Below are 22,053 nucleotides of genomic sequence, written 5' to 3'. Positions count from 1 at the left end.
ATTATTCTACCTACTTTTCTAAAAGATTCTAAACATTTTCAAACAAATTTTGAAACTGTTATTATTTTTAAATTTAAAAACTATTATTATTATTTGTAAAGCAATAAATGGGAGGTCGTGAAATCATTTCAATCCATATTGGTCAAGGTAAATACATACTATAATACAGTCTACATAACATATCATACCATTCTTTTCGTTTCTAATTTTTTTTCTATTTCCATTTCCATTTTTTTTTTTTTTTTTTTTAGCTGGAGTACAACTTGGAGAAAGTTGTTGGGAATTGTATACATTGGAACATGGTATTGGTAAAGATGGTACACTTGGTGAGAAACGTCAACAACACCAAACAAACGGTAACGGTCATTTTAATGGAAATGATCAGTACGAGCAAGATGAAGGGTCGCTGTCCACTTTCTTTTCGCTCTCGGGTAACGGTAAAAAGGCTGTTCCACGTGCACTGTTTGTGGATTTCGATCCCAGTACCATCGACGAGGTGAAAAACTCTGATTACAAGGGTCTCTTTCATCCCGACTATATGATGTCTGGCAAGGAAGACTCGGCCAACAACTTTGCTCGTGGTCAGTACTCGTTGGGCAAGGCAATGGTTGAAGGATGTCTGGACAGAGTCCGCAAGCTGGCCAACGAGTGCGAGAGTCTGCAAGGATTCCTCATCTTTCACTCGGTAGGTGGTGGCACAGGCTCTGGATTCGGGTCGCTCCTCTTGCAACGTCTCTCAATGGACTATGGCAAGAAGAGTAAACTAGACTTTTGCATCTATCCATCGCCACACTTGTCAACCGCTGTCGTTGAGCCATACAACTCGGTTCTGTCAACACACGCCCTACTTGAAAACACCGACATCTCGTTTATGCTCGACAACGAAGCCATCTATGACATTTGTCGCAAGTCTATTGGAATCGACCGTCCTTCGTACACCAATCTCAACCGTTTGGTCGCACAGGTCATCTCGTCAGTCACTGCATCGTTGCGATTCCCAGGTTCTCTCAACGTAGACATTACCGAGTTCCAAACCAACCTCGTTCCATTCCCACGTATCCACTTTGCTCTGTGTTCATACGCACCTATCATCTCTCGTGAAAAGACCATGTTTGACACCTACTCGGTGTCGACTATTACCAAGGCTGCCTTTGAGCAATCGTCCATGTTTGCCAAGATCGATCCTACTCAAGGCAAGTACATGGCATGTTGTCTCATGTACCGTGGTGAAGTCGCTCCAACCGAGGTGCACAAGGCTGTTGGTGCCATCCGTAGCTCTGACAAGTCAGTCTCGTTTGTCGACTGGTCACCAACCGGTTTCAAGTGCGGTATCAACTGTGAGAAGCCCAAGAATGTCCCAGGCGGTGACACGTACGCTCCCGACCGTGCCGTCCTCAACATTGCCAACACCACCGCCATCTCTCAAGTTTTCAACCGTATCAACCAAAAGTTTGACCTCATGTTTTCCAAACGTGCCTTTGTCCACTGGTACGTCGGAGAAGGTATGGAAGAAGGTGAATTCCATGATGCCAGAGAAGATCTTGCTGCTTTGGAAAGAGATTATATCGAAATCCTAACAGACAATGATCATCAAAATGGAAATCATCAAGATGATGAAATGTAAAGAGAGAAATGAAATGAAAAGAAAAGAAAAGAAAAGAAAAGAAAAGATCAAACCCGTCCCCTCGATCACTCATTTATTGCAATTAAAAAAACAAATAAATCCCTCCCCCAAAACCCTAACCAACTAATATGTATATATACAATTATGTATACATATTTAGTAGGTTCACTCTTTATCAAAAAAAAAAAAAAACTCAATATAACCTCCTTTTTGTAAATACTGATTATTATTTAATTTTTAATGACAAAACTTTTAGTCATGTGACATGAGTTTTGGTGAAGAATGTTTTGTCAAGACGAAGAATCAAAATAGTTTATTGTTCTTTGCAAGATAGATAGATATAGAGATATAGAGATAGATAGAGAATGTCACAAAAACAAATTGTATTACACTTGTTTAGAGATCTTAGACGTGAAGCTGGAAAGTTTGCTAGTTATAACTTTAGAGAATACTCAAAGAGACGTGTAATCAGTGGATTCAAAGACAACAAGAATGCAACAGGTGAAGATTTAAAGCAACTCATTACCTCTGGTTTGACTGAATTGGAAAGTTTAAAGAGACAAACTATCGTTAATAGATTATATGCTCATAGAAAGATTGTCATTGAATAAACAATGATGTATTACAACAAACAAAACAACAAAACAAACAAAAAAAAGAAGAACAACATAAAACCAAACAACAAAGTAGAATGATCGTCATTTTTCCAATCTATAGACAACGATAAATGAAGCAAGTGTTGCTATTTTCATCTAATCAAAAAGATATGGGATATTTTGGTCAATCAATCGATTGGATGAATGCCCCAACCCCCCTAATTTACAACTAGATGCTTTCACCAAAAAATAAATAAATAAATAAATAATTAACATATCCAACTCTTTGGATATGGATATATTAATTAATATATTGTAAAAAAAAAGATATATATAAGAGAACTATAATTATTATAGATGGATGGAAGGATTTATTTTATGGTATATGGAGAGAGGATGGATTGTTTTATAGTTGTAAATAGTTAGTTGTGTGTTTTTAAGATAATATAGGTCGATAAAATGGTGTGTATAGTTAATATTAATATTTGTTGATATGATCTTATTCTTTTTCTTCTTTTTCTTATTGAAGGAATAAGCTTGATTCATTATCTTTAATCCATTGCAATAAAAATGAGAATGATTCAAATACAGTTTGTTTGGTTTCAAGAGGTGAAAAGGTTGCATAGATTTCATGGGTACTAGAGACTGCTACAATGACAGTCTCATAACGACTGGTATGATAAAAGTATTTGTGTGGTTTGGAGCAAGAGTTGTTGACACGATCCACTATATGTTGGTAGAGACGGAACAATCTCTTTCTCTCCTTTTTATCTGAATAGGGTGCTGTAAACTTGGGCGATGTGCTAAAGTATGATGTTCTCGATCTATACATAAAGTGTAACAAGTGTGGTACACCTGTCATTGCTGATGTATATCCATGATTTTGTACTGCTTTTGTTAATTCTTCCATTAATCCTTTACTTTCCATTTCCTTTAAAAGATAAAAAAATATTAATATCATTAACAGTCATCTGATAGTATATTATTTGTCTTTCTTTCTTTACATACTTTAACTATTAAATTTTTACAGTTACTAAGATGATAGAAAGATTCTGGTAGCGCAGAGAATAGTAATAGACAAACATCGGGTAGAATATAACAAATGTAAAGATGAAGGAATCCAGTATTATTAAAATTGGGTAAACAAATTGGTATCCATGCTTCACTTTCTCTAAATGATGATGTTGATGAAACAAAATTCATTACAATATGAATATCTAAAATAGAAATAAATATAATATTAATTAATATTGGTTTCTTTTCAATCTATTTATAACTATAGTTTGTTTACCTTGAGGTTTAAGGGAATATTTTTTTTGTTTAACAAAACTAATTAATTTGTTTCCTGATACAAGTAGTGCAAATCTAAAAGAAAATTGATTTAATTAGAATTGGTTGATTGATTGATCAAATATATATTTATATTTATGTTTATGTTTTTTAACTTACAATACAGATTCATGTTTGTTACTTTGAATGATATTAGTGATATCATTTCTTGGTGTATAATTTAATCGAAGGCAATTTACAGAGTTTAATAGAATAGATATATCTTTATCTATAGTCTTTATAAGGTTATCTAAAAATTTGTCCGTACCTATATATAATATCAAATCAAATATTAATATATATATTGATATATTTTGTTTTGTTTTGATTGATTTACATACCACCTAATAAATCTCTTAAATCATATTTAGCATCGAAAACAGCTTTAATATTTGATTGAGTCAACATTGATACGATGAGTGAATGTATATATTCCAATTGTCTAGAGATGATGGCAGGAGTTTCACCGGTATTTGCTATAGATACAAGACAGAGAGGATCACGATGAAGATAGACAAAGACATAGTCACCGGTTTTGATGTGTCTGAGTTCATCCTTTTGTGATTCGATAAACGATGACATTGCACTGAGTGTAGCCATGAATGTATTGAGAGCTACCTCGTCACCATATCTCGAGTATATCGGTTTGCCAGAGAATGAGAATATGAGAAAGTGCTTTGAATGCTTAAACCATGATGGCGTCGATGAATCTTCGTGTGCATATTTCTTTCTCGATGCTGGTTTGTCTAAATGTGCCAATGCAGATTCATCAATCTTGTTCAACATGTCATCGATCGATGGTTTGGGTATATCCAATGTTGATCCACTTTCACTACTATCATCATCTTCATTTAATGTTGTTGTTGATGTTGATGGGTTGTTGGTAGTTGTAGTAGTAGTCTGATTGTTGTTGTTATTGTTGTTGTTGTTATTGTTGTTGTTGTTACTATCATCCTTAATATTTGTTGTTGTTGTAGTAGATGTCGTTTTTGAAGACATCGTGCTATCTACTATATATATATATATTATACTCTAATATACACTATTTGATTATAGATAGAAGAAATAGTATACTATTCACTAATGATCTTTCAAAGTCCCAAAGAAAGAGTATACAAAAAAAAAGATTTTTTTGTGATTAAATTTGATTCTTGACAAGAAAGGGAAAAAGAGAGGTCAATGAGCAAAGAGTATATAGCGTATATTATATTTAACCAACTTTTGCGCAAAAGTTCTTTGTTATTGTCATTATCATATCTTCTGCTAAACAATCACAAGCAGAGGAAGAGTGTATATATATATATTTATATGTAGCAGTTCATAGATCTATATCTTCTACATAATGCGCAACTGTTTCACGTTCCTCTGTTGTAGGTAGGTAGTATCGAATGGTGTTGTGAGCAACAGCTCCAACAATCACTAATCTTACATATTTCTATTTGCTAACAAATAGAACAAACGACAGACTGACCCAACATGGCAATAGCTTAAAGTATCACTCTTTATCTTTGATCACATCGAGATTGAATCAAAACATAGTTTTAGATATAACACAAGAGTCAGAGAAGTTTTCGTACGAATGTCAACATTGCTCGTTGACATCGAACGATCGACGGTATGGAAGTCCTTTAAAATTAATTGGTTACCATCATTTTCAATTCATCAACCGAGCGATAGTAACCTTTTAATGGACTTCCAAACTGTATGTACCACCGTCCCCCCCCCCCCCCCCCCCCCAGTCCCCAACTATATACCTCCAATATATTGCATAAATGTTAGTATCACACATCAACAACAACAATAAATTAATAATATTAATAATAATTAATAAACCAATTTTCCAAAATCCCTTGTACTTGCATATTTCAAAATTCCCGCCATTTTTTGAAAATCAGTGTAACGGAATCACTGTATCTCACTGCTTGTGACACTTGTGTTTACTTACTTTACTACAACAACATCAAGAGTGATAGAAAATAATGCGACTAGAAAAAGATAAATCAACCATCATCAGCAAACAATCATCATTATTCAAACTATGTTTGACAAAGTTAGAGAATAGATTATCAGAATCAATTAATAATAATACAACTACCAAAGATATATTACTACAACAACAACAACAACAACAACATTATAATGGAATAGTTGATAATGATGAAAAACATAATCAATCATTGAATAGAATGAAATCATTGATTGATTGTTTGATTAAACAATCTAGACTATCAACCTCTGTGCTCTACCATTATTCAGTTGCTCTTCCACTCGACTTTATCACTCATCTTGACTTTAAATCATGTCATGATCTAACCAATTCTTCTGTATATACTATATCTCGTATGTTCAAAATATAACATTCCCCTCCCCCTTAAATTATTATTATTGTATGTGTGTGTTTACTGACTTACTTACTTTCCTTTTCAAGAAATATTAACCATTAGATCATTAATTCTAAGTAAATGTAAAAGAATTGATAGTATTGGTATATCTTATCTAAAGAGTATGTATATATATATATTAGACAAACAAAATGTTGGAAATTAATTAATTTGTTTTGGAAATATTTTTAGATTTACCAAAATTAATAACACTTGATATATCATCAACTGGAATTGATAATGATGCATTGTCGGTGATCAAGGAAATGCCACGTATTCAAATACTTGATATATCTAGTAATCGTGGTGTTGGTGATACTGGGTTGGTGCACTTGTCGGCATGTTCGACGTTGACTAAATTAATAGCAAAGAATACACCTCTTACAGATGACTCTATCATCTTTACTGCCAATTATATCAAGAATTCTCATGGACGTTCTGGATTCAATTCATTGCATACTATTGTATTGGCAGATACTCTTTTAACTGACATTTGTCTTTCATCTCTCACAGCGTTACCTGTTATATGTCACATTGATCTATCTGGTACAAAATGTTCAGAGAGAGAAATCAACAACACTCTCTCTATCTTTTACCAACACCACTCATTTACTCTAAAGGATCAGTTAAACATTCATATCAAACGTAACAACATACTTCACTTTAAAGATCCAAATCTTGTCCTATCAAATAATTTATTATGGAATATAGATGAAATTAAAAGATTTATAATGACTTCAAATAATAATCAAAATAATAATCAAAATAATAATAATATGAATAATCAATCATCTCCTTCTTTATTATCATCTTCATGGTCAACATTATCAACCTCAACACTACTGTCATCACCAAATCAATCATTTGATGAAGAATCAATTCCTTCTTTATCTTCTTCTATTTCTTCTTCTTCTTCACAGACAATGTCATCATTGTCATCTTCTTCGTCATCATTATCACTCAACTCATCATTAGATTCAAGTTTTGAGATTGATTCAAGTTTATATTTACCAAATATAATGTCGGGTGGTGATATGGGATCCCCTTCTAGTTTAGGGTATGGCCAAAATAATCAACAACAACAACAACAACAACAACAACAACATAAATCATTATTCCAACAACAACAAAAGAAGAATGGTGGGTCACTTGGAAATTTAAATGTATTTAAAGATCCATTTTCAAACTCACCAACTAAACGTGTTCCTGGTATGGTTGGATCCATTCATTTAACATTTTCATCGCCAACAACAACAACTGTAGTTCCATCACTCTCCACTTCCTTATCCTCTCCTTGTTTATCCTCCTCTTCATCTCCACGATTTACAAACACTGACTCTTCTTCTTCTTCAGTGTCCAATACTAATAATAATAATAATAACCAACCCAAATTTTCAACACCAACCAAATTTTCAACTCCAACCAAACAACGACAACAACAACTCTACACACCTGGTATGATGATGATGAATAATCAAACAACACCATTATTTAATCGTATATTGGTGTCACCTAAACGTACACCAACCATCTTTTTGACATCACCAGTCTACAGTCCCATTTCCTCGACTAAAAGAACATATAGACAATTCAATAATAATCGATACCACCAATACGACGACAAAGACCAAGGTGATTATGTCAAGGACGACGATGACCAAGAAGGTGACCAAGACGACGATGAAGAATCCAATTTTAATAATTACCTAAATCAAAGAAATAATCAAAAACAACAGCAACAACAATTAGTTAGACAAAAACAACAACAACAACAGCAGCATTCCACTTGTAAAATAATTCCAAAGAAACAAAAAATGGATAATGAAAATACAGATACTAATAATAATAATAATAATAATAATAATATTATCAATGAAGAATATGTATACATTGATAATTTTAAAATCATCATAGAGACTAGCGATGACCTTGGAGAAGAAGATGTAAATAAATCACCTTTTTATTAAGGTTTATATTTAACCTTAATATTATCCCTCCACCCGATATATCAACGAAAATCAGTGTAAATATCTTTTGGTTGGTGATATCATTCTCAAATATTTACTACTATTAAATTCACAGCCCCGTAACCGAATACTTGATAAACAAAGGCATATATATATTAGAAGGAATGTTTGTCAAAAAGTGATTGTGAGAACAAAAGAAAGAAAAGAAAAATTAATTTTTAAATTTTTTTTTTTGGTCTGGTTGAGAAAGGAAGATGCTTTGGTGTCAATTTTCAAGACAAGTAAAACAAATTTATATTATTATTTTAAACGAAGAATCATTCTCTCTTTTACCCTTTTAATCATATATTCAATATAGTAGTAACGCATTTGCAACAAACAGAACAGATTAGATGTACAGTTTAAACTAAGTAAAATCATAAAAAGAAAGCATCAAGCAGAGCAGCAAGCAGAGCAGCAAAAAGAGATAGATAGATAGATAAGATAGACAGTCAGTATAACTGAACTACATCTATACTATACTATACTATACTATAGTATATCTACATACTCACTCGACAGACAACGCATTCCACGACCTTATTGATTGATTTAATCTCACACAGTCTTGTTTGTTAGTTTGTTTGATTGATTGATTTAGATAGATAGATAGATATATAGTAAAACAACAACAAAAGGAAAGAACAAGAAGATATATAATAAACAACAACAACAACAACAACAACAACAACAACGGTGACTATTACAACTTGGTCAATTACAATGCAATATACGCCACTAAATAGTCAGAATAATAATAATAATAGTAATAATATAATCTCATCCTTTATATCCTCATAAATAATAATAATAATAGTAAATACATAAACAACCAAAGAAGAATAACAACTTAGATAATAATAATCAAATCTTAATAATAATTGTACAAAGAAAAAGAAAAAGAAAAAAAAAGAAAAATAATATTAGACAAATGAACCTAAGTGATAGCGATAATGATACTCTTATAGCATCTTGTTTCGACTTTATAGATATCAATGATGATACCAATGATTCAGACGATAACGATGACTATGATGGCATACATCGCGATTACTCGTATCACACAACCAACAACATCCAACAATACTTTAAAAGTAACAATCTTCAACAACATCAGCAGACAACCACACGAAGCAGTGGCCACGGATCCTCATCCTTTGCGGGTCACGGCATTGTTTCTCCAGCGTCCAAACCCCTAGTCAAGAATGGTATTGCCAGTGGTGGTGGATTTATCAGCGATCATATCAAAGCTGTAGACTCCAAGATACTCAACAATAACCACAACAACAACAACCACGGTTCTGCCAACAATGGTAACCACTCTCAGGAGAGTTCGGCAAGTGAACTGAGTGATTTGGATGATTCAGATGAAGATATTTTCGGATTGCTTTCAAACCAAACACTACCTCAACCCAATATCCCAATAAATGCTCCCAATGTTGGTGTTGTTGGACAAAGAAGAAGAAATATCAAACAACAACCAAAACAACCAGAAGATGAAGATGCAAGTAGACATGTCCACCAGCCACATCTCAAACAACCCCAACAACAACATTCTGAAATCGAACAACCGGTTGTTCATCATCCAACCGTTGCCGAATTATTAGTTGCCAATAAATCCAAATCACTAGGTGGTGGTAATGGAAAGAAGGATCAACAAAAACAACAACATGTTAATTCAAGTAGAGGAGGTGGAAACAAGGATAGAAAAGAAAAAGGTGGTAAATATTCAAACAACAATAACAACAACAATAAGAAATCATCTTCTTCAAACAAAACCAAAGATTCATCTGATTCATCATTTGGTGGTATAAAGATTCTTAAAAGAGATAGTAATATTGGTATGTATAACAAAAGTAGTAATAGTAGTAATCCTACATACTTGGATATTAATAATTTATTATTATTATTAGATTCTGATCAATTGAATAAATTGTTTTCTGGAGAAGGAGATAATAGTTCAAAGAATCTAAAGGATTCAGGAGGAGGAGGTAATGGTCAACAAAAGAAGGATAGAAGATCTAGAAATAGAAAACAACAACAAAGAGATCATCCATCCTCTTCTGGTTCAACTACTACTGCCACTCCAAAGAATGGTAAAGATACCTCTTCCTCTACCTCTACCTCTACCACTGTTATAACAAATGAAAAACTATTAAAAGAACAAGAGAGAGAAAAGAGAAAAAAGGATGAAAAGACACTTGGTAGAGTGATGGGAGAGGCACCAATTCATTATGATTTGGATAGTGTTGCATTCTCTGCATCCAATACATTTGTAAAGGGTGAGATTGTATTGGTACCACGGTCACGTGGTGGATTCAATTATGGCAAGGTATACGATGTCATTCAATCGAACCAATGTCACCACGACCAATCTGTGCAACACCCCGGTGTTCAATACCGTGCCGTCTATCCATCGGGATCGAAAAAAGACAATATGTTTAAGGATCTCAACTCGTCGTACCTCGGTAAGCTCATCCCCATTGACAAGGTGTCACTCGATTCGGCCAAATCCTTTACTCTGCAGCTGCAGCCGGATGGACGCAACATTGGCCAAAAGGCCGCGCTAAAGGATCTCCAAAACATTGTATTTTCACCGTCCACCCGTTTCCACAGCAACCAAATTGCCCTCATTCCAAGAAGCAAGGGTGGTTTCACTTATGGCCATGTACTCAAAGAATGCAAGGTACCCTGTAAGGTGGGTGACATCAAACACGAGGTCAGAGGATACCGTGTCATCGTAGAGAAAAAGGAAACTATCACTGTCAAAGATTTGATTGTTGGTAATATTGGTCAAATTTTTGTTGCTCAACCAGTTCAACAAGTACAACAACAACAAGCTGCTGTAGTTGTTCAACAACAACAACCAACCAATGTACAAAACAAAGAAAAGGAAAAGGAAAAACCAAAACATCAACATCAACAACAAAGACAACAATTAAGACACCAAATTCAAGATGAAATTGATGAAGCTGATGAAGAAAATGATCTAGATGATGATGATGATGAAGAAGAATCGGAATCTGAAGAATCTGAACAAGAGGAAGAATCAGAATCAGAATCAGAATCAAATTCAGATGATCCTTCTGATGAATCATTAGAATCTGATCAAGATTCAGATGAAGAAGAAATCTTGTGGAACGGTGAGAGTACAACATCGAATCAATCATTGTCAATGGTTGGATCACCGTCTACTCTTGCTTCTCCCAAGTTGCAACCTACTGCTGAACCCATTACACCACCATCATCTCAATTGTTGACAAGTACCACTTCGACGAGTAGCAACAACAGCAGTCCTGCCCCTATGACGTCATCGGGATTGGCAGCAGTCCAATTACCTTTGAACCTTCCTTTACCGGGATCACGTGGAGTGATTGAAATGCCACAAGATTCTATTGTTTTTGTAGGAGGAAAGTCTAAAAAGAAACCATATCTGGTTGTTATAGACGGTCCCAATGTTGCCATCAAGTACTCTAACAAAAAGAACTCGCTCTCTGTTATTGCCATCAAAAAGGCGTTGGACTATTACAGTCACCGTGGTTACGAGGCCGTTACCTTTCTTCCCGAGAGTGTCGTGTCACGCAAACAAACCGGTCCCAATGCACCAATGAGATTGGCCGACTTCCAACCAATGATTGACAACCACCAGTTGTTGCAAGAGTTGATTGAAAAGGGACAGATCTGCATCACCCCACCTCAAGACTATGACGACAGTTATGCAATTCAATACGCCAAAAAGACAAATGCCCTCATCATCACCAACGACCGTTACAATGATCACATCAACAATCAACCAACAGAGGCCGAGAAAAAGAAAAGCTCGTAAATTCATTCGTGAACATTCCATCTCGTTTACTTTTGTTCGAAATGAATTCCTTCCCAATCCAGACTTTGTTTTCCCAAGTACATAGAATTCAAATAGGATTCAAATCCAATTGGAACAACAAACCTACAAAATGACCCTTGAAATTCCTTTTTACTCAAGTTTCATTTTTTTGGAAACACAAAAAACAAACAAATATTATTGAAGTCATCTCTCTCCTCTCTATAGATACCGAAAACCGTAGATTAAATATATATACATATTTTTGTTTCCTAAAACCCCCCCCCCCCCCCCAAAAAAGAAAATATATCCCTAAACCTAACCAACAACCCCCTCTCCCTATGCCAAATCACATAATACCATCAACACCCAACCCAACATAATTATATAAATAAATAAATAAAGATTCTTTGCACATAACATTTAAAATTTACATATATTATTATCCAATGAATTGAAAAGGATTTATTTACAAAAGTGAATAGTTGGTTGGTTGGTTTAAAAAATGTACAAGTGTTCTAAAAGTACTTAAAAGTTTAAATAGTTTTAACTGGAATTGAGATTACACCTTCTTCTTCTTTTGAGAACCTACTTCCACCTTGACCAGCAGCTTTGGTTTTATAAATTACTTGGATGGTTGATTCTGTTGGTTTGCCATCTTGTTGTTGTTGTTGTTGGTTGAGTCTAAGATAAATACAACGATGTTCTTGTGGATTGAGAGGGATCCTAGTTGCTGTGGCTGGATAGGCTGATTGTTTTTCTGCAAAAATGGTTGAAGTGGTGTTGTTGGATGGTGATAAAGATGGAACTGCTGAATTCAAACTATTTGAATGTATAGATTTAGTTGGTGAAATCGATCTAAAATCTGGTACAGTGATTAGATCCTCATCTTCTGGTTGAATAATCAATTCTATTAAATCTGATCCATTATTACTTATTGTCAATGGTATATTTTTATTTGAGCAATTATACTATAGATATAAATAAATATTAATTAACAATTCTCTCTATCAGTCTAGTCTATAAATAAAACATACTTTAAAAGTTAATTGTTTTGGATTAAAATCAATGGTTGGTGGAGGGTTTGATGTCATCATTAATGCAATCTACAGATAGATAGATAGATAGATGTGTGTATGTGTGTGTGAATCAACAAATAATAATAATAAAGGAGGGAAATTAAGATAAATAATAATAATAATAATAATAATAAAAATAGAGTAACGCAATGGGAGGGAATGAAACAAAACTGTTTATAGTAATTTTTCGGTAATTTCATTTATTTACTTTTATTATTTTCGTAACCATCCCATTGGGATGGGAGATTGCTACCATGATTTCCTCCCGTCGCGGAAATTTCACAACATTATCAAAATATCTGGGTGCCTCTATTAGCATTGGTATCGTAAAATTCCCAGGATTCGTACTCTCCTCTATTCATGTTTTTTATACGAGAGAAAGAAAAGAATAGTGAATAATGAATAGATCATGACCACACATACAAACAGATATTGGCAATAGGAGAAGGTGGTCGAGCGTGGGGAGATTTTACTCAACGCACGACCAAAAATAGATATACAAATAAATGAATCATATGTGATACTAGTATAGTTATTGTTTGTATTGTACTGAGTACACCACACACCATTCAAGTCAAGTGTGTGTGAGTGTGCACACTAATGTGGTAAACAAGTAGAACGATCATCACATATAATGATGGAAGATGGATGTTTGTTGTGTTTTATACATATATCGTATCGGCAACACTATGTGGTGAAAGGTGGAACAACAACCACAAAATGTAATCGCTACTACTATCACTATCAGCATTCATGTTAAGATGTTGATGATGCTTGCTCGTTTTAATATATATATATTCTTCTCAACTCTCTCACACGCAAACATAAACGGTGCGGTTTAGGTTTAGTTTATTTTGGTCGGTAGGTATACATATTATAACTACTAACCACAACACAACACACAAAGCAAATACACCATAATGGAATCACAAAGAGAGAGGAGGAGGGCATTCATCAGCTAGAGTAGTAGGTTGCAGATGGAGATTGGTTTTCGATCTACCTCTTCCACTGGATTGATGTTGTTTGTTGCTACAGCTGCTGCAGCTGCTGTTGATTCTGTTGCTGCTATTGTTGATTTTCATTTAAAGAACGAATATCATCAATAATAATCATTTCTCCAGTCATTCAGTACACATAACCAACATATAATAATAATAATAATTCATCAATCCCAACAGTCTCGTCCATCCATCCATCCATCAATCCATCCATCCATTCATCAATTAATCAACAATCAATCAAATATTCACATCATCATCAACAACATCAACATCAACAACTTCATCATAGTACTATCATTCCAACCAACAAACCACCACCACCACCACCACCAACCACAACCAACAACATCACCAATCTGTCCGTCATCATAATATAATATAGTGAGTGTACCAGTACCCAGCACTGTACTATTTGTAATCCATATTCTTATTATTGTCTCTATCCACTCACTCACTCACCTGCCACCTCTATCCACTTTATAATAATAATCATAACAATTGATTGTTCCAACTTTTTTTTTTTAAAAATAATTATCACTACAGAGTAGTAGTAGTAGTAGGTAGTAGTAGTGCATATTTAATTATAATAATTATAATTATCTATCAATCATCTTTAAAAGACTTGAATAAACGATAGATAGATAGAAATACGACGAAAAAAAGATAGATAGATAATAATTAATTACATATATATATATACATATATTTATAAATGACGAGTATGAACGATCATAATTATAATAATAATAATAATAATCATAATAATAGTCCAAAAATGAATAATCAACATATAAAGAAAACAAAAATATTACAATGGTTGGATTCATTCAAGAAAAAGGATAGTCCCAACAATTTATCATCTAAATCATTGACAACTACGCCAACTCTACAGGGTGTGGCATCCACCAGCACCAATAATATCAATACTCTACTCTATAGTTTGGCCAATGCCAACATCAACAATAGTAATAATAATATCAATAACACCAGTACATCTTCACTTAGTAATAGTGGATGCTCCAATCAAGGTGGTAGTTCGATCACCAATGTAAATAACCACCACCACCACCACCACCAAACATCGACCGAAGACGATTGTGATTTAAATACATCATCGTCATTGTCATACTCTACTTCATCAAGTCCATCATCTCCAGGTTGTACATCACCTCCATTAAATAATTCAAGAGAAAATCAAAATCAAAATCAAAATAATCAAATTAATAATCCCAATCAAAATAATATATTAAATGGAATTGCAGCAACAGTTAATCATATTCAAAGTATTGCAACGGGAGGAGGGTCAAGTTCATCAGCATTATTGGCCAATAATATAAATTCCAATCATTTAGCAAATTATTATAATAGTTCTCCATTTGACTCTGCACCTCCTATCCCATTCCCAACTAATAATACAAAGAATAATAATAATAATAATAATAATAATCAGAATGGTGGTGGTAGACCAACTTCAATCACTATAGGTATATCAAAATCAACTTCATTTACTCAAAGTAGTAATCATCCAAATTCACCTCAATTTAATCCACCCTATTCTCCGAGAAATAATAATAATACATCGACAACTTCGACTACTACAGCAACAACAATGGCCAAACACCCAGATACAAGTGTTCCATCACCTCCATTGATTTTACCGTCTATCCCATCCATGTCATCTTCGTATTCGGTCCAAGTGGTACCAGAGATGAAAGCAACAAAAGAAAACTTTTACAAAACTATTGGAGACCCGAAAAGTTTTATAAAGTTTAAGACATATATGGAGAATTGTCAAAGTATGGAAAACTTAAACTTTTACTTGGAGATTGAACGATACAAAAAGATTGAAGAGGATATGGAACGCAAGTTTACAGCTATGGATATTTGGAGAAGATTCTTTCAAGAGGGTGGATCTAACCAACTGGGGTTAGAGTCATCGCAAAAGAGATATGTTGAAGACAACAAATCAAACCCTTCGTCATCGTTGTTTGACGAGGTTCAAGAGCAAGTACTTGAGGATATGGTGTGTGACGCCTACCGACATTTCCTCTCTTCTCCATTCAATCAAGAATGGAGAGTTCAACAACCAACTATTTTACAGCAACAACAACAACAATCATCATCATCATCATCACCACATTCACCACAATATTCTCCACAAGCATCGAATTTATCGCTTATTCAACAACAACAACCACAACCACCATCGACTATTTATTTAAATCAATCGAATCAACAATTACAACAATTACAATTACAACAACAACAACAACAACAACAATCATCATCATCGACAAGTAGATCAACAACACCTATATCAACAAGTAATAGTAGTGGAAATATTATCGAAAATAGCAATAATAATAATAATAATAATAATAATAATTGTAGTAGTACCGCTACTACTATATCAAGTCCGAGCCATCATTCAGTGGCAATTAATTCTCCACAACATCATCAACCATTACAACCTCAACAACAACAACAATCTAATCAATTTTCAATATCATCACCAGAACATCCAGAATTGGATGTTGGTGATATACAATTTATTTTGGATGAAGTTGTTAAAAACCAAATATCAATACATAATGAAATTCATTATTCAGAGGTATCGATTAGTCATTGGATAGCATCTGGTGCATCAGGTAGAGTGTATGCTGGATATTGGAAAGGTAAAGAAGTAGCAGTAAAGGTGTTTGGACATGAATTAAATGTATATTTTGACGAAGCAGAGTATAAACGTGAAGTAGCATTAATGACATTATTAAAACATGATAATTTGGTACAATGTTTTGGTTCTGGTTCATATGGTAATTGTTATTTCCATTTAACTGAATTTTGTTCTAGAGGAAGGTAATGTAATCTAATCAATCAAATAATATTAATAATTAAATATATAAATATTAATCTATTTATTTTTAATTACTAGTTTAACAGAATATTTAAAGAATCCAAATAGTCCTTTGGATTTAAATACACAATTAAACTTTGCATTGGATATTGCACATGGTATGAGATATCTTCATAGTATGTCTGTCATCCATAGAGATTTAAAGAGTATGAATATTTTGGTATGTAAAGTTGAACAAAAAAAAACATAATACAAACAAATAATAATAATAATAATTTGATTGTTAATTTAATTTCTATTTAAATTTTAGTTGACAGAGAATGGTAAATTGAAGATTATAGATTTTGGTACATCTAGGCTATTTAATAAACAAATGACATTTATGGTTGGAACTCAGTCTTGGATGGCACCTGAAGTATTTACTTCAAAGAGTTATACTGAAAAGGTTGATGTTTATTCATTTGGTATAAGTATGTAATAATACAAAGCAAATACAATACACATGTTAATGTTTTAATTTACTTTGATTAATTTAGTATTGTGGGAAATATTTACAAGAAGAGCACCATATGATGAAAATGTACCATTTAATACTCCATTTAAAGTTGCAAAGGGAGAAAGACCGGAAATTCCAAAGGAAACACCAAGTTATGTTTCCAATTTAATCAAAAAGTGTTGGTCTCACAAACCATCACATCGACCTTCTTTCTCAAAGATATGTGCCTATTTGGAAAATAATATGGTGGAGAGCTATCAACAACTTGTACAACAACAACAACAAATCCAATTACAACAACAACAACTCCAACTACAACAACAACAACTACTTTTACAACAACAACAATTGCAACAACAACAATCTGCAATTCCTTCACTTCCCATTTCACAACAACAACAACAACAACAACAACCAACTTTAAAGAAAAACAAATTACCATTTAAATGTACCTCATCATCCCATCCCATCCTTCTCTCCTCACTCTTTTGACCAAATATTTGTTTAAAAAAAAAAACCATATCTATATATCTATTTATATATAAACCAACCTACTACTACATAGCTACTTGAACCAATCAAGTAATTTTTTTTTACTCCTCCATTCCATGACACATATATTCTATTCTATTAATAAATCTACCATTATTATGATTTTCAAACAAATACTTTAATTAGGTCATTACCTCGTCCAGTCCTTCTATTATTCTTCCCAACAATTGTGATTTGAGTTTTGGCGGGACATGGTTTTTTTTTTTTCAAACTAAGCGCCAAACTATGAAAAAAAATAGGTTCATTTTGTAGATCAACGGTCAGCAGGGAATAGATCATTTATATATTACAAACGGTTTATCGTCATCATCATCGTCAGCATCATATAAATATCATATATACAACGACAATATATATATATTAAAAGATTCGAAAAAAATTCTTGTTTGTTCAAAAATAACATCTTCACCCCCACTTGACGAATATTCAACAACAACAACAACAACAACAACACTATTCATTCAGTATTAGAGTTACAACCCAACACAGTTGAATTCACAATAAGAGAACAGAAACAACAAGACATATAGAACAACTGAATGATAAAATATGAATGAAGCGGTGGATCAACCTTCAGCAGAACAACAACAGCAACAAGATTCAAATGGAACAACGACTAGTAGTAGTAATAGTATAAATACAGTATCAGCATCAGCAACAACACAAGAAGAGATTGATTTGGAAGAGGGTCAGATTGATGATGAACAAGACAGCAGCAGTCTCGGTGACACCACCACCAAAGAACTACTAGTTGACGAAAAGAAAAAGTCATCTAATAATAATATCCCCTCTTTGAATGGATCGTCGTCGTCGTCTTCTTTAAAGAGCCCGAAAAAGACAACAATATCATCATCGTCGTCGACAAGAAACAATGGTAGTGGTGGTAGATTATACAATGGAGGAGAGCATAATAGTGGATCGTCGGCCGATGAGAAAGACGTGCATCATCATCATCATCATCATGGAGTTGTGTCGCAAGGTGCATATCCGTCGATCGTTGGCAATCGGTTGTATGTGCCGCTGGCATACTCGGATCGAAAGCAAAAGAGGAACGATATTGACGACTTTGAAAAGTCGTTGCGCGAGTATGAACAAATCAAAGAGAAGAAGAACAAGCGATACAGTAGCCGACGACGGTACAATAGTAGTAGTCGCAGTCGCTCGCGTAGCCGATCCTACAGCAGCGACAGCTACAGCTCGAGGAGTAGAAGTAGGAGTCGGACAAGAAGCAGAAGTAGAGACCGTCGTGGTAGAAGCAGATCGAGAAGTAGAGACCGTCGCGACAAGTCCCGACGTTCGGGTAGACACAGCTATAGGAGCACGAGTCGCGATAGCAAAAGTCGATCGAGAAACAGACGTAGTGGTGGTACAACCACCACCAAATCAAGTCGTGGGTCACGACGTTATGATTCGAGGAGCCGATCACGCAGTTACAGCTACAGCGATAGTAGCCGTAGTCGCAGCAACTCGAGAGGTGGTAATAATGGACGTGGTAGTAGCCGCAAGACGACGCGCGGACGTGGAAGAAGTTACAGTCGGAGCACAAGTCGAAGCAGTCAAAGTAGAAGCAGCAGTCGAAGCAGAAGCAACTCTAAAAATGGTCGTAATACAAACAACAAAAGAGGTAGAAGTACCTCACCTCGCAACTCCTCCAACAATAAGAATGGATCAGACAAAAAGAAATTAAATGTAAAGACGACGACGACCAGTACTACAAGCGCAAGTGGAACAAATGAACATAAAGACGAAAAGAACGATGCTGATAATATGGAGATTGATAATGTAACACCGACTCCTCCACCTCCACCTTCCTCCAATATTATACCAACTTCATCACTTGGGAAAATTACGACTGCAACACCTACCACATTTAAATTTAAGATGGGTAATGTAGCTAGTACTGCGAAAACATCGGGGTTGTTGCCCACACCCATATCGGCGATTGCCGCGCGAACTATCCAACCTCCTCCACCTCCACCACCCTCTACGCCACCTCCACCTCCTCCACCCCCCTCTACGCCACCTCCTCCACCTCCACCCTCCTCTACGACCCCGGCGCTACTGACTGCCACGACAATGCAGCAATTCCAACAACATCAACAACCCTCACATATAATCCCTCCTCCAACCATTGGAAAGCAGTCCTCTGCTGGAGTCGGAAACGTCTCAACTGGTGCACCTACCACATCTGCAACAGCTTTATTACCCAACAACAAACACTCTCATCCTCCACCACCACAATCGATTGTTGGAAACAACAATGTATTTCAACAACAACCTCCACCGCCACCACAAATACCACATCCTTCTTTTATGCATCATCTCGGTCCCGGACACCCTCATCATCCACACCATCCTATCCCGCCTCCACCCCACATTCCCCAAATTCCACATGGAGTTGCAGCTTTACAATACCTTCACAGTCAATTCCCCAATATACACCCGAGTATAATCCCACCACCCATGATGATGCCTCCCCATCCATCCAATATGATGATGCCACATGGTCGACTACCACCACCACCACCAAACCAACCGCATCACCCTGCCATGCCACCCAACATGATGATGACCGCAAACACAATCCAACAGCAACAACAACATTTACTTCAACAACAGCAACACTTGCAACAATTAATACAACAAAAATTACAACAACAACATCAACAACATCAACAACCACCACCTCAACATCAACAAATGAAAATTTTAGAGACCATGCCAACTCAAACTCTATCACCTACCAAACCTCATCATCAAACTACTACAACAAAACAAAAAGATGAAAAGGATCATCATCACCATAAACAACAACAACAACAAGAAAGAGAAAAACAAATTTCTGATAATGTAAATATTAAAACAACAGCAAATATAAAACAACAACAACTATTACTACAACAACAACAACAATTACAAATACAAATTCAACAAAAAGAAAAGGAAAAAGAAGAAAGAGAAAAGGAAAAATGGAAAAGGAAAAAGAAAAAGAAAAAGAAAAAGAAAAAGAAAAAGAAAAGGAAAGAGAAAAAATGAGAATGATGGAACAAGAACATAATCAAGCTTCTCAAACTTACTCAAATTCTGATTGGATTGGAAAAGATTTAGTTTTCCAACCAAACGCCAAAGATGAACATAAAATGAATTTGATAATTAATATTGATCATATTCTTTTTCATAGTACTAAAAGTATGTAATAGAATAATAATAATCAAAAATATAAATATTTATTAACTTTTTTTTTCTTTTTTTTTTTTTTTAGATCCAGAATCAAATGAAACACAAGGAGAAAGTGTTATAAAGTGTGTTGTTGATGAATCAAATACATACTATGTTAAATTTAGACCATATGCTGCAACATTTCTTCAAAGTCTTCAACCATTATTTAATTTAATCCTTTTTTCTTTATATTCAAAATCTTGTATGTAAAAAAAAAAGATAGAATCAAAGTTCAAACAATTAATTAATTTCCTTTTTGTTTTTTTTAGATGTTTTCAAATTAATTGAATTATTAGATTTAAATAATAATATATTTAAACAAATAATAAGTAGAGAATCATTTGGTGAAAGTTTACCAAAACAACAAGTTGGAAAACCATATGCACTTTGGAATACACCATCACACTTTACCAAGATATTTAAGATCTCAGCTCATGAATCGTTGGCGATTTTAGATGATCGTGAGGATATATGGAGACAATTTAGAGACAATTTGATATCACCCGAGCGTTTCACATACTTTACAAAAGAGGATGATGAGAATGGTCTCTCTTCGACAATCAACTATCCATTCTCTATACAAGAGTTGTCCAAACAATTCACATTCCCTCGATTCAACGCATCGATACCCTACCTCGAAATCTTTTCACGTCTTTTAATCTCTATACAAAACGAATACATGTCGCGTCTGCAAGAAACATCTCTACAGCAACAACAAAGCGCCGATGACGAAAACAACAACTTTAACCAATCCAAGGCAGTTGTCAAAGAGTTACGACAATGCGTCTTGATGGACTGCAACATTGTCTTTAGTGGGATCTTTCCAAAACAAATCGATGCCACCAAGTTGCATCAGACTCGAATCGTTCAAATGGCCGAATCTTTTGGTGCACAGGTACACCAAGACATCACACCGACCACCACCCATCTCATTTTCATCAAAGAAGGCACATCCAAAGTCATCCAGGCAGTTAAACAAGGACAAGTTAAAGTCGTTCATTTTTCTTGGCTCAGAGATTCTCTTTATAATTGGGAGAAAATGAATGAATCAAATTATTCAATCGATAAAGTAAAAAATCTTTAAACATTAAAA

General features: G+C 34.5%; 9 protein-coding genes across 9 annotated transcripts; 7 read left to right on the top strand and 2 right to left on the bottom strand.

Moving 5' to 3' along the window:
• Window positions 1-107: 107 nt before the first annotated feature.
• DFA_04645 (uncharacterized protein) lies at window positions 108-2,235 on the top strand (the record flags this gene model as incomplete). Its single annotated transcript, XM_004360311.1, has 3 exons — window positions 108-147; window positions 252-1,620; window positions 2,025-2,235. The coding sequence occupies 3 exons, from the start codon at window positions 108-110 to the stop codon at window positions 2,233-2,235; spliced, it is 1,620 nt and encodes a 539-aa protein (XP_004360368.1).
• Window positions 2,236-2,740: 505 nt separating this feature from the next.
• Window positions 2,741-5,430, bottom strand: mon1 (DUF254 family protein; the record flags this gene model as incomplete). Its single annotated transcript, XM_004360310.1, has 7 exons — window positions 2,741-3,151; window positions 3,229-3,437; window positions 3,512-3,585; window positions 3,670-3,817; window positions 3,891-4,559; window positions 5,127-5,175; window positions 5,383-5,430. The coding sequence occupies 7 exons, from the start codon at window positions 5,428-5,430 to the stop codon at window positions 2,741-2,743; spliced, it is 1,608 nt and encodes a 535-aa protein (XP_004360367.1).
• Window positions 5,431-5,528: 98 nt separating this feature from the next.
• Window positions 5,529-8,371, top strand: DFA_04643 (uncharacterized protein; the record flags this gene model as incomplete). The annotated part of the gene is made up of 4 exons (XM_004360309.1): window positions 5,529-5,889; window positions 5,978-6,052; window positions 6,123-7,873; window positions 8,324-8,371. 4 exons carry the CDS (start codon window positions 5,529-5,531, stop codon window positions 8,369-8,371), a joined length of 2,235 nt encoding a protein of 744 aa, XP_004360366.1.
• A 496-nt stretch (window positions 8,372-8,867) lies between these two features.
• Window positions 8,868-12,186, top strand: DFA_04642 (uncharacterized protein; the record flags this gene model as incomplete). Its single annotated transcript, XM_004360308.1, has 3 exons — window positions 8,868-9,777; window positions 9,850-11,758; window positions 12,165-12,186. 3 exons carry the CDS (start codon window positions 8,868-8,870, stop codon window positions 12,184-12,186), a joined length of 2,841 nt encoding a protein of 946 aa, XP_004360365.1.
• Window positions 12,187-12,295: 109 nt separating this feature from the next.
• Window positions 12,296-13,593, bottom strand: DFA_04641 (uncharacterized protein; the record flags this gene model as incomplete). The annotated part of the gene is made up of 3 exons (XM_004360307.1): window positions 12,296-12,730; window positions 12,797-12,865; window positions 13,507-13,593. 3 exons carry the CDS (start codon window positions 13,591-13,593, stop codon window positions 12,296-12,298), a joined length of 591 nt encoding a protein of 196 aa, XP_004360364.1.
• A 967-nt stretch (window positions 13,594-14,560) lies between these two features.
• Window positions 14,561-17,681, top strand: rckA (RGS domain-containing protein; the record flags this gene model as incomplete). Its single annotated transcript, XM_004360306.1, has 4 exons — window positions 14,561-16,695; window positions 16,772-16,913; window positions 17,004-17,163; window positions 17,230-17,681. 4 exons carry the CDS (start codon window positions 14,561-14,563, stop codon window positions 17,679-17,681), a joined length of 2,889 nt encoding a protein of 962 aa, XP_004360363.1.
• A 609-nt stretch (window positions 17,682-18,290) lies between these two features.
• DFA_04639 (uncharacterized protein) lies at window positions 18,291-19,428 on the top strand (the record flags this gene model as incomplete). The annotated part of the gene is made up of 2 exons (XM_004360305.1): window positions 18,291-18,751; window positions 18,816-19,428. The coding sequence occupies 2 exons, from the start codon at window positions 18,291-18,293 to the stop codon at window positions 19,426-19,428; spliced, it is 1,074 nt and encodes a 357-aa protein (XP_004360362.1).
• An 80-nt stretch (window positions 19,429-19,508) lies between these two features.
• Window positions 19,509-20,619, top strand: DFA_04638 (uncharacterized protein; the record flags this gene model as incomplete). Its single annotated transcript, XM_004360304.1, is given in 2 exon segments — window positions 19,509-20,591; window positions 20,611-20,619. The coding sequence occupies 2 exon segments, from the start codon at window positions 19,509-19,511 to the stop codon at window positions 20,617-20,619; spliced, it is 1,092 nt and encodes a 363-aa protein (XP_004360361.1).
• Window positions 20,620-20,710: 91 nt separating this feature from the next.
• On the top strand, window positions 20,711-22,044 carry DFA_04637 (uncharacterized protein; the record flags this gene model as incomplete). The annotated part of the gene is made up of 3 exons (XM_004360303.1): window positions 20,711-20,930; window positions 21,004-21,162; window positions 21,230-22,044. 3 exons carry the CDS (start codon window positions 20,711-20,713, stop codon window positions 22,042-22,044), a joined length of 1,194 nt encoding a protein of 397 aa, XP_004360360.1.
• Between the last annotated feature and the right edge of the window lie 9 nt (window positions 22,045-22,053).

Source organism: Cavenderia fasciculata, assembly GCF_000203815.1.
Source record: "Cavenderia fasciculata unplaced genomic scaffold Scf_Dfasci-G-o-33e01.r1-3, whole genome shotgun sequence".
NCBI classification, from domain to species: Eukaryota; Evosea; class Eumycetozoa; order Acytosteliales; family Cavenderiaceae; genus Cavenderia; species Cavenderia fasciculata.
The sequence above is the reverse complement of the archived record's forward strand: the minus strand, read 5'-3'. Positions and strand labels throughout refer to the sequence as shown.